A 14446-nucleotide genomic window follows, 5' to 3' on the forward strand; every position below is an offset into this window, starting at 1 on the left:
TGTTCCACAAGTAATTATTGAAAGCTCAGATGAAGAGACAGAGTCAAGTCAAGTGGTGGCTGATTCAAATTTACAGTGCATGGTTTTAAAGCAGATAGACAGTGGAGACTTGGGTGCAGATGATAGTTTATTAATGAGTAGTTCAGATGATGAGATGGGAGACGTCATTGCTCAAAGAAACAAAGCTCTTAGGTCTGCAGCCCAACCTTACGAAAAGCAAAATGTGAAGATATTGTCAGAGAAAGAAAATGGAAGAAAAGAGCCATCTCATACATTTGATTCAATTGAGAAAGTTAGTAGAGAAAGCTTGGGCACTGAATATTTTGAGATTACTAATTCCAATCCTTCAAATAAGGAAGTTATTGGGTTTTCAGATGAGTCAAGAACAGATGCTTCTCAATCCTTGGTACCAGAATTTATTAATACTGACTTTGCCAAGCAAGAAGGCAATGGAGGTTTTGTGAAGCCAGAAGAGGAGGAGAGTGAATCAGAAGGTCAAAATTTAACCTGTTTTTAAGATCAAAGTTCTAATGATTTTAGTATTTGAACTGTTGTAAATATGTGTGCTTATTTATAGAAAGCTTTGTTGAAGTATCAGGGGAAGAAAGTTCAGTTGAGGAGACTGAAATGACAGATGAAAAGACCAAAGAAGAAGAAGAAGAAGAAGAAGAAGAAACTATAGATGACAGTTTACTAGAGACGACCAGTGAAGCAGCAGAAGTCTCCAAATCTGAGGATGTTCAAGTGGAAACTCAAAAAGAGGAACAAATGGAGATAGAAGAGAAAACAGAGACACAGCCTTCTGCATCAAAAGAATGGGACCAACTAGATATGGTTAGTCTAAATGTCTATTATCCTACTAATTGATTACTGATTTGATTTTGTAGTTTTTATGGCTTTTGTTCAGCAAAATGTTTTACTGTACATGCATACAGTGCACATGCAGAATATAGTATGATCATCCCAGTAATAGACAAGTCAGGTGACCATAATGTTGATCAAAGTATCACAAGATTGTACAATATTATGTTGTATTAAAATGTGAGGGATGGTAACACTGGTGTGTGTTTTATTTTGTGATAGGAGGAGCTGGAGGAGCTGGAGAGTTCTCTTCAGGTGCAGCAGAACCAGCTGAGGGAGCAGAAGCAGCAGCAAGAGCGGATGGCCAATACAGTCACAGGACAGATGTGTTTAGAGAGCCAGGTAAGAAGAAAAGACGATCAATCAATTCAATTCTGTTTTGAAGGATCATTGAGCTCTCTTAGCCACTTACATATTTAATCATATATTTTAAAAGGTACACTTGACAGTACATAAATAATACTAACTTTATAATAACTAACTATAACTAAATAATTATGGGTCTTATGCATAGACTGTATAAAGAAGTGGACTAAGGGAGTGTGACGTTATCCAGTTATAGCTACAATTATAGTGTTGAAGCTTACGAGGAGTGAATTTGGAGCCGAGTTCCATATTATACAAACAAAATAACACAATAAAAACACCAGGATCATCTAGAGCAGGTTAATACGAACATTTTTAGATCAAAATGATGAGGCTCACTGCAACAATTACTGAGAGACAGGTGACAATTTTCCAGTGTCAGGTAGATGGAGCCAGAAGCACCACGGTAAACACTTCCTTTTTGGAACACAGCAGCCAGCGGGTTTGCTATGTCCATTTATTTATACAGCCTATGGTCTTGTGTCGTCTTGCACTTGAATAAAAACATCATAAAATTGTACACATAAACAAACGTGCATGTGCATGTGCTGTGGTGATGACTGAGAGCAGCTGAAGAGTCACACTTTCAGGGATGAGTTTCTTTTCTGTGTCTCTGCCAAATATTCCCTGAGCGCTGTAGTGATGCCAGGATTATTTTACAATCTTTGCTCTGCTCTGTGTAAACGTGTCCCCAAACCTGCTACTCTGTGTCTCAAAACACTACCTCAACAGTTAAAATCTTAAGGGAGGTATCATTTATAGCACTGACCAGTTACTCGATATGTTCTGCTAATTAGCTGCAAAGAGCAAAGGTATTAATGGCGGATTTGCAAGGATCTACATAATACTGCTATACATGGACAACGCAAATGGAGATACTTAACGGTCATATCAAAATACAGTTGCATTGCGTTACCAATTATCAGCTTAGGCTTTATACGTAAAAGTAGCAGAGCCTAAAATCTGTCATAGTGGTCACAAAGGCAAATATTGTACATTTGAAGATGTTCTAACTTTTCTAGAAGAGGATACGGCTCTTGCTTATTGCATTGTTCCACAGTAGGGCTGAAAAATATATGGTGAAAATAACGATATTGCAATGCTGGCTGACACAACAATGAAAACTGCAAGAAAATAAATATATGACAAAGACACAAAATGTTCATGTTCGATGTTCAAATGTTTTTGTAAAGTATTTATTATGTCTTGGTCTTGATTTTGTCTTTGTTAAGTTTTCATTTTAACCTAGTTTGACCAGTAAATTGAGGCAGCTTTTGTGTTAAATTCATTGATGTGCTTGTCCCAAAAAGTACATTAAAATACTGCAATAATATTGTTATTGCAATACAAATAGTAAATAAATAATAAATAAATAAAACAAATAGTAACAAAATAGTTTTAGTTTTTTTTCTCATATTATGCAGCCCTATTCCGCAGTATAGCCACCTGGCCACGTTGCTGGTCAGCAAAAACATGTTCAAACGATAAAATGAAGATGGATGTGTTTAATGCCATACTGTGAAACATTCCATCCAAAACAATAACATCTGAATAAAAGCAGGTGGCGGACCATTCGCCAGAAAAGTTGCCAGGTGCAGCTTGTGGATTTTAGTTCCGCTCTACATGATTACATAATTTGAAAGAGAAACACAAAATATTTGGTCAACTTAAATTTGCATTATTAGAATGGAGTAAAAGATTCATAATGGTTACAATACTGTTGAGAGAATAAATTTACATGAAATGCCTGTCTCAACCTAGGAACTCTGTATTTATTTTACACAGTACTTCAGCAGTTGTCCACAGAAGCTCATAGTATGTAACTGTTGGTTGATTTTATGTACACATTTATCTATAAATTTTAACATGATGTATTTTACTGTATTCTACTGTAGTTACTTGTATTTTGTAATGTTATACGCTGACATTTGAGTGTCTTGAAATGTGCCTCAAAAAAACTATTAATATTATTTTGTTGTATGCGATGTGGTTTTATAGGAACTTCTTCGTCTGTTCGGGGTCCCGTACCTGATTGCCCCCATGGAGGCAGAGGCTCAGTGTGCTGCTCTGGATCGCTTGGACCACACCCACGGGACCATCACAGATGACTCCGACGTGTGGCTGTTCGGAGGAAGACATGTTTACAAAAACTTCTTCAGCCAAAACAAATATGTGGAACACTATCAGTACAGTGACCTACAGAACCAGCTCGGTGAGTATGTGGTCTAAATGTCTAAATGAAATCTCATAAGAATAACTATATGATGCTTTGTTAATGCCCTAATTATTATGTAAATTGTTCCTTGTTCTTTTAGGTTTGGACAGAACTAAACTCATAAACTTAGCCTATCTTCTGGGAAGTGACTACACAGAGGGGGTCCCCGGAGTGGGATATGTAACCGGGATGGAGATCCTCAATGAGTTTCCTGGAACAGGCCTAGAGCCACTCACACAGTTATAGTAATTTTTTTTTTTCTCTACACAAAAAAGAGAGGGGGGTCATTAAGACAGGGTCTGATTCTGATTCTTAAAGGGACTACAGACTTTGGGAATAACTGGGTTAGAAGATAAAACTATGATAAACTATCCTTGTTGCTCCATAAATTTTAAAGTCCTTCTCATAAATCACAGAGTATTGAAATGTGGATATATTCCCCTTCAGTCAATTGACCGCACTGGCTTTTGGGGAAAAACATTGATGAAATTTCTTGCTTTATTAAAATATACTAAGGAACCCCAAATATTTAAGGATTTAGAAGTAATCATGTCCTAACAGTACCAGTGCATATACTATTGTAACTGTAACATTATTGATTACTCCAATAGTGAATGGTGGAAAGAAGCTCAGGAGAAAAAGCGTTTGTCAGAGAATCCCAAAGACACAAAAGTGAAGAAGAAGATCCGAGAGCTGAAGCTGACGCCTGGATTCCCAAACCCTTCAGTGGCTCAAGCATATTTACATCCGGCTGTCGACCAATCAGAGAGCTCCTTCAGCTGGGGCCGCCCACAGCTTGACATGATCAAAGAATATCCTTACCGAAGATTTAGTTGAAGTTTGAGTGATTGTGTTGAAGTGTGTATTTCCTTGACTGTTTTTTACATTTTGTCTGAGTCATTTTGGTTGGAACAGCCGCAGAACTGAGGAAACTCTTCTGCCTGTGATGAAGCAGCTTGACACGCAGCAGGTAAATTAAATACATATGTTTCAGAATGATGAAAATTTAGGACCATTGTCATAGCAATTAACAAATCAAAACTAAATATCTTTTGAACAGTTAACCATCGGGTCCAGCCCAGCAGCACCCATTGACAAAAATTTATGAGAGAAATGTGCATTACGTGTTTTGCTTATTGTAATGTTATAAACGTATAATACTACTTCAAAAAGTGAGAATTTAACTCCAAAAATGTGTGATTGTAAGAAATCTGTAGGAACACTGGAGTCAGCATTTAGATATAACTTTAACCTTTTATGCCATATAAATGCCCTTCAATATTTTCTGTAATTTTTTTTCGTTATTTTTACAGACACAGCTGAGGATCGACTCATTTTTCCGCATGGAGCTCCACGAGAAGCAAGCGATTCGCAGCCAGAGACTCCGACGCGCCGTTACCTGTATGAAACGAAAGGAGAGAGAGGGAGGAGGAGAGGAGGGAGAGGAGGAGGATGAAGAAGAGGCCATTTCTCCTACTAAATCTAAGAAAAGCAGCTCATCCAGCCCTTCTCAGATACCAGGAAAAGCTCAAAGGACCATAGCATCGGGAGGAGGGTTTCTTTCCTCACAGATGATACTTGAACCAACTTTTTCCCCTTCAGAAGACAAAACGAAAGACACTGACTGCACAATTAAGGCTAGCAATGAGAAAACCAACATCACACCACAGAAAAACATTACAATAAGGAGCAGTAGTAGTAGTAGTAGTAGCTCAGAGGATAGTGATGGAGATGGGAAAGTTGCAATGGTTGTGGCTAAATCTGTGTTTGAAGGGAGTCGAAGAGGACGTGGGGCCAAAAGTGCAAGAGGGAGGGGCAGAGGGGCAACCAGAGGCAATGCAAAGGGTAAAAAGAAATGAGAAAAAAACAAACAAAAGAGAAACGCTCCAAAACCTCTAGATAGCTCACTCCATGCCTTCTCCATTCTCCAGTAGTCCAAATTCATCTTCATAATCCCTACAAATTTGGGTTAACTGGAACAACACTGACAGATTAAATTTACTTACAACCCAAAGCCTTACATTAATAGATGAAATAAAAAATAATGACTTGAATAGTTTTTAAAATGCTTGGGAAAATTGAAAATGACTATATGTATGTATTTGGTATGAATTGATAAGTTTGGTACATTGTAAGAAAATAATGTCTTTAAAAGAAGTGTAAGAATATTTGTGAATTTTGTATTAAATCCTTTCACAGTGAAAGACATAAGCTCATACTTGTTCTTGGTCAAGTAGTTAGGAGTAGTGGCAGGTGTAGGTATTTAGGGCTGCATGCTTTTCATATCTTTAGGGCAGCAGTTCAGTTGCCAGAGAAAATACTGGGTAATACTGAGTAACATTTTATTAGAAAATCCTGGAACTAGCAATAATGACGTTATGATCGTAAGAATGGTGAAAGTGCAACTTGTGTATTGTTTTGTATTCCTAAGTTTCCTCTTTGCAAACATACCTGGAGTTGTGTTGTGTTTCATTCACACATGTTTAACACACAAACCGTGCATATTTTGTTTTTCTCTCAGACTGAAAACGCTCTGTTCCACTTTGTGATGTCGTGGTAATACACGAAGGGCTCCACTGTGTTTTTAAACTCCATACACCTTCACCAGAATCATTTGGATGAGTTCAGCTCTGTGATTGCCACTCTCTATTGAACTGAAGTTAAAAGGTAGGTTTTAACATGAAAACTACCTCTTCAAGACATCACAAGGTGGAACAGAGCATTTAGAGCTTTGTAAATGTAGATACACTCAGGATAAAGGATTACTCAAACGTGTGAATGAAACAAAACACAACTCCGGGTATGTTTTTGATAAAGTAACATTATAACATCACTCAAAGCTCACAAGGGTACATTTTTCATAATATAAGACCTTTAAGTTATTTAAGGTCTAATCACTAATATAAATGATCAGGCACAGTTTACCTTTTGGATATTTCTTAGCAAAGTACAATGTGATAAAATCTAAAGACAAAAAATATATATATTTATTTATATGGTAGCATAGATGTAAGTGACAAAACATAAATGCGCACATACAAGTATTTTATTAGTCTATTTCTCTTAAAACTTCAAGATAAATACATTTTTACAAGTCATTAAGCTGAGTTTCCTCCTGTGCTTCCTTCTTTAGCTCCTGTTGGTGTGTGTTGAGACAGCTGCCTCTGTCACTCACTGCTACAGCTCAGTGTCAGTCTAGACTCAAAGAGGAGCAGGGTCGAGGTGGAGCTGCTGGGCCATGAAGTTTGTGTATGTGTGTCATTTAAATCCTTAAAAGGACATATCCACTAAAGACCGAGATCCAGACCAACCCAGATCCTGAGGAAAATTCATCTAGGATTAAAAACCAGGCTGAACTGTTTGTGCACTCCCGGATGGAGACGGATTTAACTCCAGGCATGGAAACACGACAGGCAAAGGCAACCAATGAGAAAAGTAAGGCATTACATATAATAACAACATAGAAATAGATACAATTTCTTAACAAATAATGCTAAAAAATAACTGTAGGATATTTAGTATACTATATTAATCAAATACTTAACATACACATTAAAATAACCAATGCTACTTCTTCATTGTTTTAAAATATCATTCAATAAAATAAAACCTGCATATTACAAGAAACTAGGATGCATTCAATCTTCAGATAAAATGTTAACACTTACTTTTAATTATTATATAGGCTCTCATGAAGCATAAAACAGTGAGCATTTGATGTGCTGGTAACACTAACGCTTAAATTATCCCTTAATTTCAAATATGGCACTAAAAACGACATGTATGAGTAGCCTCTCTAAGAGCTATTTGCCAAGTGTATTTTGAAGTTGCAGTATTAAGGTTTGCATAGTAGCACCCCATGACCTTAGCCAACCCTCATTGTAAATCCATGGGCTCTCCTGACCTTCTCAATGTTACATAAGAGCATTGGCTTGTGTTTCAAATACATCATTGACCGATAAACTGAGGAACAAACTGAAGCATGATCTCATTCAAAACAAATCAGGATCACAGTGGAATTATGGGCCTAAATCTGAAACCTTTATAGACAGTGGGGGATATTGTTAAAGCTGAGATGACAAACACAACGGTAATGTGGATTTGAAGGCTTTGTCCAAGGCTACATTACTGCTGTATGACATCAGCTCTTAGCCCAAGTCGTAGTTTGGAAATTATTTTATTTCACAGCATTTTCATGAGCACATTTTTTTTTAAGTATGTTCAAAGGTGCATTGTGTAACTTTTCTGGTGGAGGGTACATCGCCTGCTTGTTCCTATGGATATGTTATTGCCTCTCACTCTGCCTGGAATTTTCCACAGTATGACGTTACACAGCTCTACCTTACATTTATTCAATTACAGGTAGTTTTACAGCTAAAAATACCTGGCATTCTGACTGTGAGCAGGGTTGCCTCTCCACAGATCTGAACTGTAACTTAGTCTGGTTTGGTCTCCATGAAAAGAATAACAGGCAAAACATCAACATCCCCATGGAGAAAAGTATTTGATGACCCCCCCCTACCAGAAAAGTTACACAATGCACCTTTAAAGGGCAGGAGTCATTTAAAATTCTCGGTCAACTAAGGACATGCTCTCTCGATCCATCAGTGTGTAAAAGTGTGTGAGTACCTCTGAGTTCATGCAGAAACAACCATTTATACAGAAAAGTGCTTGGAAACTGTAAAAAGGCAGATTAAACTCCGAAATCTTTGGCTAGCTCACTCCACACCTTCTCCTTTCTGCTGTTGTCTCATATGAATCCTTGTAATATAAATAAAATAATAAGTTGATTAATACAAATTCTGATAAACCAGAATACCATTGACGGAGTAATCAACTAGTAATGACTAAAGACTCAGACCCTCTACTAAGAAAACCATGCTTTAGGCCAAGATTGTACCCATGCTTGCAAATGCTTTATGTAGGGCATTGTGATCATTCAAATAACTGCAATTATGTCAGGTAGGGCATCTGGCATAAACTCATTTCATATAGCCTAGTCTGTGAGTAGTAACAAGCAGTACATGTACAGAACTACACATACAAAAAGAAAAAACACTATGCAAACAAACATTATCTCTTGTGCTATTTTTTTTATTACATTTTTATTAAATCATATGTACAAGCCATAAAAAAGATTGAATAGAAGTTGCTTTGACAACACAGTATTAATAGTCTACTTTTTTGCTTTTCCAGATGTGACCACAGCTGCAGCTAAAAGTGAGGATTTGGCCAAAGCCATACTGGCCCATCGTTTCTATCCTCCCGTCATTGGTTCAGAGGCCTGGGAGGGATACAAGTTTTCAGACCTGGAGATTCGCATCAAAGAGTCTACTGACTTCTACGGGGCGGTGCTATGGCCTTCTGTGTGTAAATAAGACCCATTCAGTCTATCTATAAAGGTGAACCTTATTGGTAAACTGTTTTTTTTTGTTTTGTTTTGTTTTTTTTTATCTACAGGCAATGGTCTTATGTCATTTCTTGGAGGAGAATCGGGACACCTACAACTTAGTCGACAAAAACGTGATTGAACTGGGAGCTGGGACTGGACTTGTCACAATTGTAGCCAGTCTTTTAGGTATGTTAAAATAAAACGCTTGGTTATTTGCATGTAGAAATTCAAGTTGGATGCACAGTGACAAAACAACAGACTCTAAAGTCTAGAGTGAGTAATGGTAAAAATATTAGACTTAGACAAACTTTTTTTTGAACCACAGGGGAAATTATTTGGACACAGTAGGTCAGACATCACAATATATTATAATAACAAAGAGCAAAAATATAAATGGTAATAATAAATTCTAAATAAGTAGCAAAAATAGCAACAGACTGGGGTCAAATAAGGTATAATTCGATAAATGTAAATATGCTAATTTGTTGAACTGGTCATTGTCCAGGACTCCACCCTGAGCCCATAGTTACAAGGGAAAGGCTCCACTCTCTAAAATACAACTAAAATAAATAAACTTCCTACATTTTCATTATATTTTTATCTTTTTTTTTTGTACTCAAGGGGCTAAGGTGACCTCAACTGACCTTCCTGATTTGTTGGGAAACCTCCAGTACAATGTAATGCGAAACACCAAGACTGGGTGCAGGTACATCCCTCTGGTACGTTGTTATTATTATTAATATTACTACATATTGTTAAATGTGCACAATGTAACTTTTGGTTAGGGGTCCGTCACCTACTTGTTTCTATGGATATGTCATTGCTCTGCCTGGAATGTTCCACAGTGTGACATCAAACAGCTCTACCTTACGTTTTTTCAGTTACAGGTTGTTTTATAGCTCAAAAATACTTAGAAAAACAGGCATTCTGACTGTGAGTGGGGTCACCTCTCCACAGATCTGACATGTAATTTGGTCTTGTTTGGTCTCCATGAAGATAAAATTGTTTAATACCATACTGTGAAACATTCTAGACAAAGTAATAACATCTCCATGGAGGAAAGCATTTGACAGACCCTCCAATAACCTTTAAATGTAATCTAACAGTAATTATTTTTCATAGGTCACAGAGCTGTCCTGGGGTGCACAGGTGAACGAGCGATTTCCCCATAACACACATTATTTCGACTACATTTTGGCAGCTGACGTGGTTTACGCTCACCCCTTTTTAGATGAGCTACTGGACACTTTTGAGTATCTGTGCAGAGAAAACACAGTGATCTTGTGGGCCATGCGTTTCCGACTGGACCCAGAGAACAGTTTTGTGGATCGATTTCAGGAACGTTTCCACCTGGAGGAGCTGTACGACCTGCCCACTTTAAGCATAAAACTGTACCGAGCCTGGAGGAGGGACACATTGACTAATGGAGTTTAATGGTGCATCATGCAACTTTTCTGGTGGAGGGTTCATCAAATGCTTTTCTTCATGGAGATGTTATTGTTTTGTCTGGAATGTTTCATAGTATAGCATTAAACCTTTCTATCTTCATGGAGATCAAACCAGACCAAGTAACAGGTCGGATCAGTCACAATGTCACAATATTTTTTGAGCTATAAAACCACCTGTAATTTAATAAATGTAAGGTAGAGCTGTTATACTATGGAACATTTTAGGCAGAACATCATCATACATCTCCATAGAAACAAGCAGGTGACAGACCCCCAGGTATGCACAAAAGCTGCATAGTGCACCTTTAATGTTGCTATTCTATGCAGGGAATTGTTGTTTACATCTGGACCCATTTAAACTTTGTCTACTGACCATTTGTTATAAAAATCAACGCCTTTTTTATTTTTATTTATTTGATTTAAAATGACCAGACACTTATATGTTTTTATAATCAATTTGACTGGTAACATGAAGCCTTATCCTCTGCATTTTTTGTCTCACATCAACCAACCTTTTGCCCTGTTTACGTATATGTTAATTTCTTGGTTGGTTTTCCTTCAAATCACCGCATCAAAACTTAATTTCTTCTCTAACCCTCCTCTGTACGTGTCTTAACTTCTCCATTTTACCTTCAAAACACTTGACCCATGCCCCTCATATGTCTAACCCCATCCATCCTGCACATCGTCAACATCTTCAGATCTGCTACCTCTGCAATGTTAACCTCAGCAATTCAACCAAAACTTAAGTGATATCAGCTTATGTCTTAATTGTTGCTTGAACACAGCAGTTTTTGTTGTTTCACTGGTCATTAAAATTGCTTAGCTACATTTTATTTGTCTCTCTGTTTTTCATTAACTTTGATGAAATGTGTAATTAGTTCTTGCCCAGCCTATACTGCATGAAGACATAGGCTACTTTATCTACACATTCTATATCTAAAACATACATACATTAAAGCATTTACTAGATTAAAGGACCCATATTTAGACTATTTTCTGATCTATGTTATAATGTCATTTTCTCATCACAAACATACTGGACTTGGAGTTGTGTTTTGTTTCATTCACACATGTTTAATGCACAGACCCTGCGTATTTAGGCTGAGTTTTTCTCAGAAAATAGTCAGTGTCATGGTGTAATAGAGGAAGTGCACTAGAACCATTTGGAAAATTTCAGCTCTGGAATCTGTCTGGAAGGTAAAAGGTAAAAATTACCTCTTCATGAAGGTGAAACAGAGCATTTTGAGCTTTAGTGATATAGGCAGACTAATAAACCAGGATTACTCAAACATGTGTGAATGAAACAAAACACAACTCTGAGCTCATTTGTTTTTGATGAGGTAACAGCATTCTAACATGGCTTAAAGCTCACAAGAGTCAATTTTGCGTAATACAAGTCTTTAACGGTGAAATGGTTAAAAGACTTTAGTCCATTGTAGTAATGTAAATAGGTTATAATTTCAAATTAAGATTTTGAGAAAGAGAGAGATGAGTGGAGTCAAGGTAGTAGTTAGAGAATAGGAGATGAATCAAGATCTGGGTTTGTTGGTGGTTTTCTGATTCTTGAAAGTGATGATGTCATACTCTCAGATGGGAGACAAGGGTCAGATTTATTTACATTGTACACTGCCCTGAAATATTCAAAAGGTCAGTTCACAAATGTGGGACCCGATCGTTATCATCCTCATCATCATTGCCCCTGGGACGTGCACATGATCAAGGGCAGAGGAAAGCCTGAGCCTTTTGCCAGATTTACAAAACTCCAGATTGATGATAGAAGTGTACATGAATTAAACTATGAATGATTTTTACGTCGATATTTGGGTTTTTGTTTTTGATGTCAATCTAAAGTTAAATCTATGTTTTTTCTGGGTTTATGGCAACATCTGCATCGTCATTATCCCAAACATCTACAGGGATCCTTTTTGACAATGTACGAAGGTGTAAACCAGATGTCTAGATATTGTAGAGCTAGGATGCAATCTACGTGATCTATAAAAGCACACCTGTGCCAGGTAAGGGTAGTTTAAGATGACTGTCTATGATTTCAAACTCTGAAAGCAAACTCTGTGCCATTCATTACCAATAATTCCCCACTGCCAATATGGAATCCATTTAGTCATATAGGTTCAGGAGCTCTATAGGTTAAAAGAAAAAAAAAAAGAAAAAAAAAAAAGCCTCCTATGAGGCTGCAGTTGCACCACTAAATTTGATATCAAATTTTATGAGTCAAATCTTATAAACATTTTGGCATCTATTTTCTCTTGCAGAGTCACTCCTTGTCATTGTGCCCAGAGACAGGGATCTGTTTCGGCTTTGGACGAGGTTTATATGGGTCAGAAAGGGTTATCCAAACTATAAGTCAACACTTACGATGTGATTAGTCAACATCCAGAAGAAATGTGGGTAATACCACTATTTACTACTAATCTTTACCGTTACACATACCCAATACTTTTAAACGAATTGCATTTCCCACCCTAGATTTTAGCAATATTATTTTGTTGCATACAATATTTGCATATTTGAGGTAAATATACACACGGTATACTACTTTTCATACTCCACTTTTAAGTTTGGATTCTCCCTGTAACAATAAGAGCTGATTTACAATTCATCAAGAATAGGCTTATCCAAAAACATGCCTGTAAATGTCCTTGACTGCAAACTATACACAAAAGTGCAGAAAGATAGCCTTACACAAGTGGTTCCTCAAGCTTTGTTCCACACCTCCTAACTCTGGGGTAAATAAATGTATACATATTTAGACCTAAAAGTAATACACTATATTGTCAGTTATTACTTAGATTCTCTTGTTTCAACGATGTCAATGTCTAAATTCTCCAAAATTTAATTATTAAAGAAGTACAAGACCATTTTATTCTCCAGATGACCACTCAAAAAGTGCTCACCTACCCCTGGTATTGATTTTTGTTCATCTTTTGCTGCTTTTAACGGTTTTCTTATTATAGTTGAGGGACGTCTCATTTCGCATATCTTCAAAACAATTACCGTTAGCTATATTTATTAGTGTCTGTATTTTCTTAGGCTGGCAACCTATATGACAACTAATATTGTTTATACATATAAACATCTACATGTGCATACTTATACTTATTTATACTGATATTTGTATAGTTATGCCTTATTTGACACACCAGTCTCTTGCTATTTTTGATACTTATTTTTGAATTTATTATGACCATTTATATTGTTGCTCTTTTTTATTATAATGTGTTGTGAGGTGTGAGCTACTGTGACCAAATCATTTCTTCTGTGAATCAATAACATTTGTTTCTAAGTCTATATCAGCCACGCCTTTCCAAGCTACAACTGTCCACCTCCACTGCCAAGAACATTACTAACTATACCAACTGTTGAATACAAGTAGCCTGATTGAATAGCTGCTAACTTTCAACAGTCTTATGGAGGAGCAACAGGTTAAAAGCCAATGGTTTGTACCTTGACTGTTCACAATGCACCAGTGCATTAACCTCAGAGTGGGAGTATTTTGTTTATGGGGTGATGCAGTGGCCTCTCCTTGGGCTAGAGTGGACAACTGATCCTCTAAGGTGCGACTTCATGGTTAGTTCCAGTTGAAATGCGGCCGGGCAAAGGTTTAATTGAGGTTAGTGTTACAGGATCCCTTCTTCTTCTTTTATTTTAGGGCTTATACGTGGGCCTCACCAAACGCCAGACTGATCCTGTTTCATTCCTTGTTTGGGGAAGCAATTTAGGCCCTAAAAGAAAAGCATAATTATAAACATATCTTAAAAATTAAATATTGAAAAAGCTTGTTTTTTTGTTTTGTCTTCAGTTGCTATTGCACTAGAATTGATTGTGCTGTAATTATATTGACTTTTAATGGCTCTATACATATAGTTTTAAAGACCACAGTTTAGAGTCTAGTCCAGTTTAATCCCACTCAAACACAAATCATGAGCTTGGCTTACTTTCAAAAGTGTATTAGATGTTGGTGTTACATAACAAGGTAAGCTAGCTCCAAATATGTAGCCTATGCTGAATTAAATTATGATAAATAAATATTTTTAAAAATCAAGAATATTTTAATATATGTATTTATTAATGTGGACATAGCAGTTACATTTGATTAGAGATGTATTCTTTTAAGTGTTTATAGCACCAGTGCACATTTTCATT

At 36.8% G+C, this 14446-nt stretch overlaps 2 protein-coding genes across 2 annotated transcripts; both read left to right on the forward strand.

Moving 5' to 3' along the window:
- The first annotated feature begins 6 nt into the window (after nucleotides 1-6).
- On the forward strand, nucleotides 7-5557 carry LOC110173021 (excision repair cross-complementation group 5). Its single transcript, XM_055154578.1, has 8 exons — nucleotides 7-494; nucleotides 578-834; nucleotides 1084-1203; nucleotides 3226-3439; nucleotides 3543-3687; nucleotides 4054-4254; nucleotides 4328-4412; nucleotides 4756-5557. The coding sequence occupies exons 1-8, from the start codon at nucleotides 80-82 to the stop codon at nucleotides 5299-5301; spliced, it is 1983 nt and encodes a 660-aa protein (XP_055010553.1). The 5' UTR covers nucleotides 7-79; the 3' UTR covers nucleotides 5302-5557.
- Nucleotides 5558-5838: 281 nt separating this feature from the next.
- mettl21e (methyltransferase like 21e) lies at nucleotides 5839-11123 on the forward strand. Its single transcript, XM_020938995.2, has 5 exons — nucleotides 5839-6877; nucleotides 8639-8808; nucleotides 8903-9020; nucleotides 9456-9553; nucleotides 9957-11123. The coding sequence occupies exons 1-5, from the start codon at nucleotides 6817-6819 to the stop codon at nucleotides 10266-10268; spliced, it is 759 nt and encodes a 252-aa protein (XP_020794654.1). The 5' UTR covers nucleotides 5839-6816; the 3' UTR covers nucleotides 10269-11123.
- The last annotated feature ends 3323 nt before the right edge of the window (nucleotides 11124-14446 follow it).

Source organism: Boleophthalmus pectinirostris, unplaced genomic scaffold (assembly GCF_026225935.1).
Source record: "Boleophthalmus pectinirostris isolate CB_2022bp ecotype Guang Dong unplaced genomic scaffold, ASM2622593v1 HiC_scaffold_19, whole genome shotgun sequence".
Classification (NCBI taxonomy): Eukaryota; Metazoa; Chordata; class Actinopteri; order Gobiiformes; family Gobiidae; genus Boleophthalmus; species Boleophthalmus pectinirostris.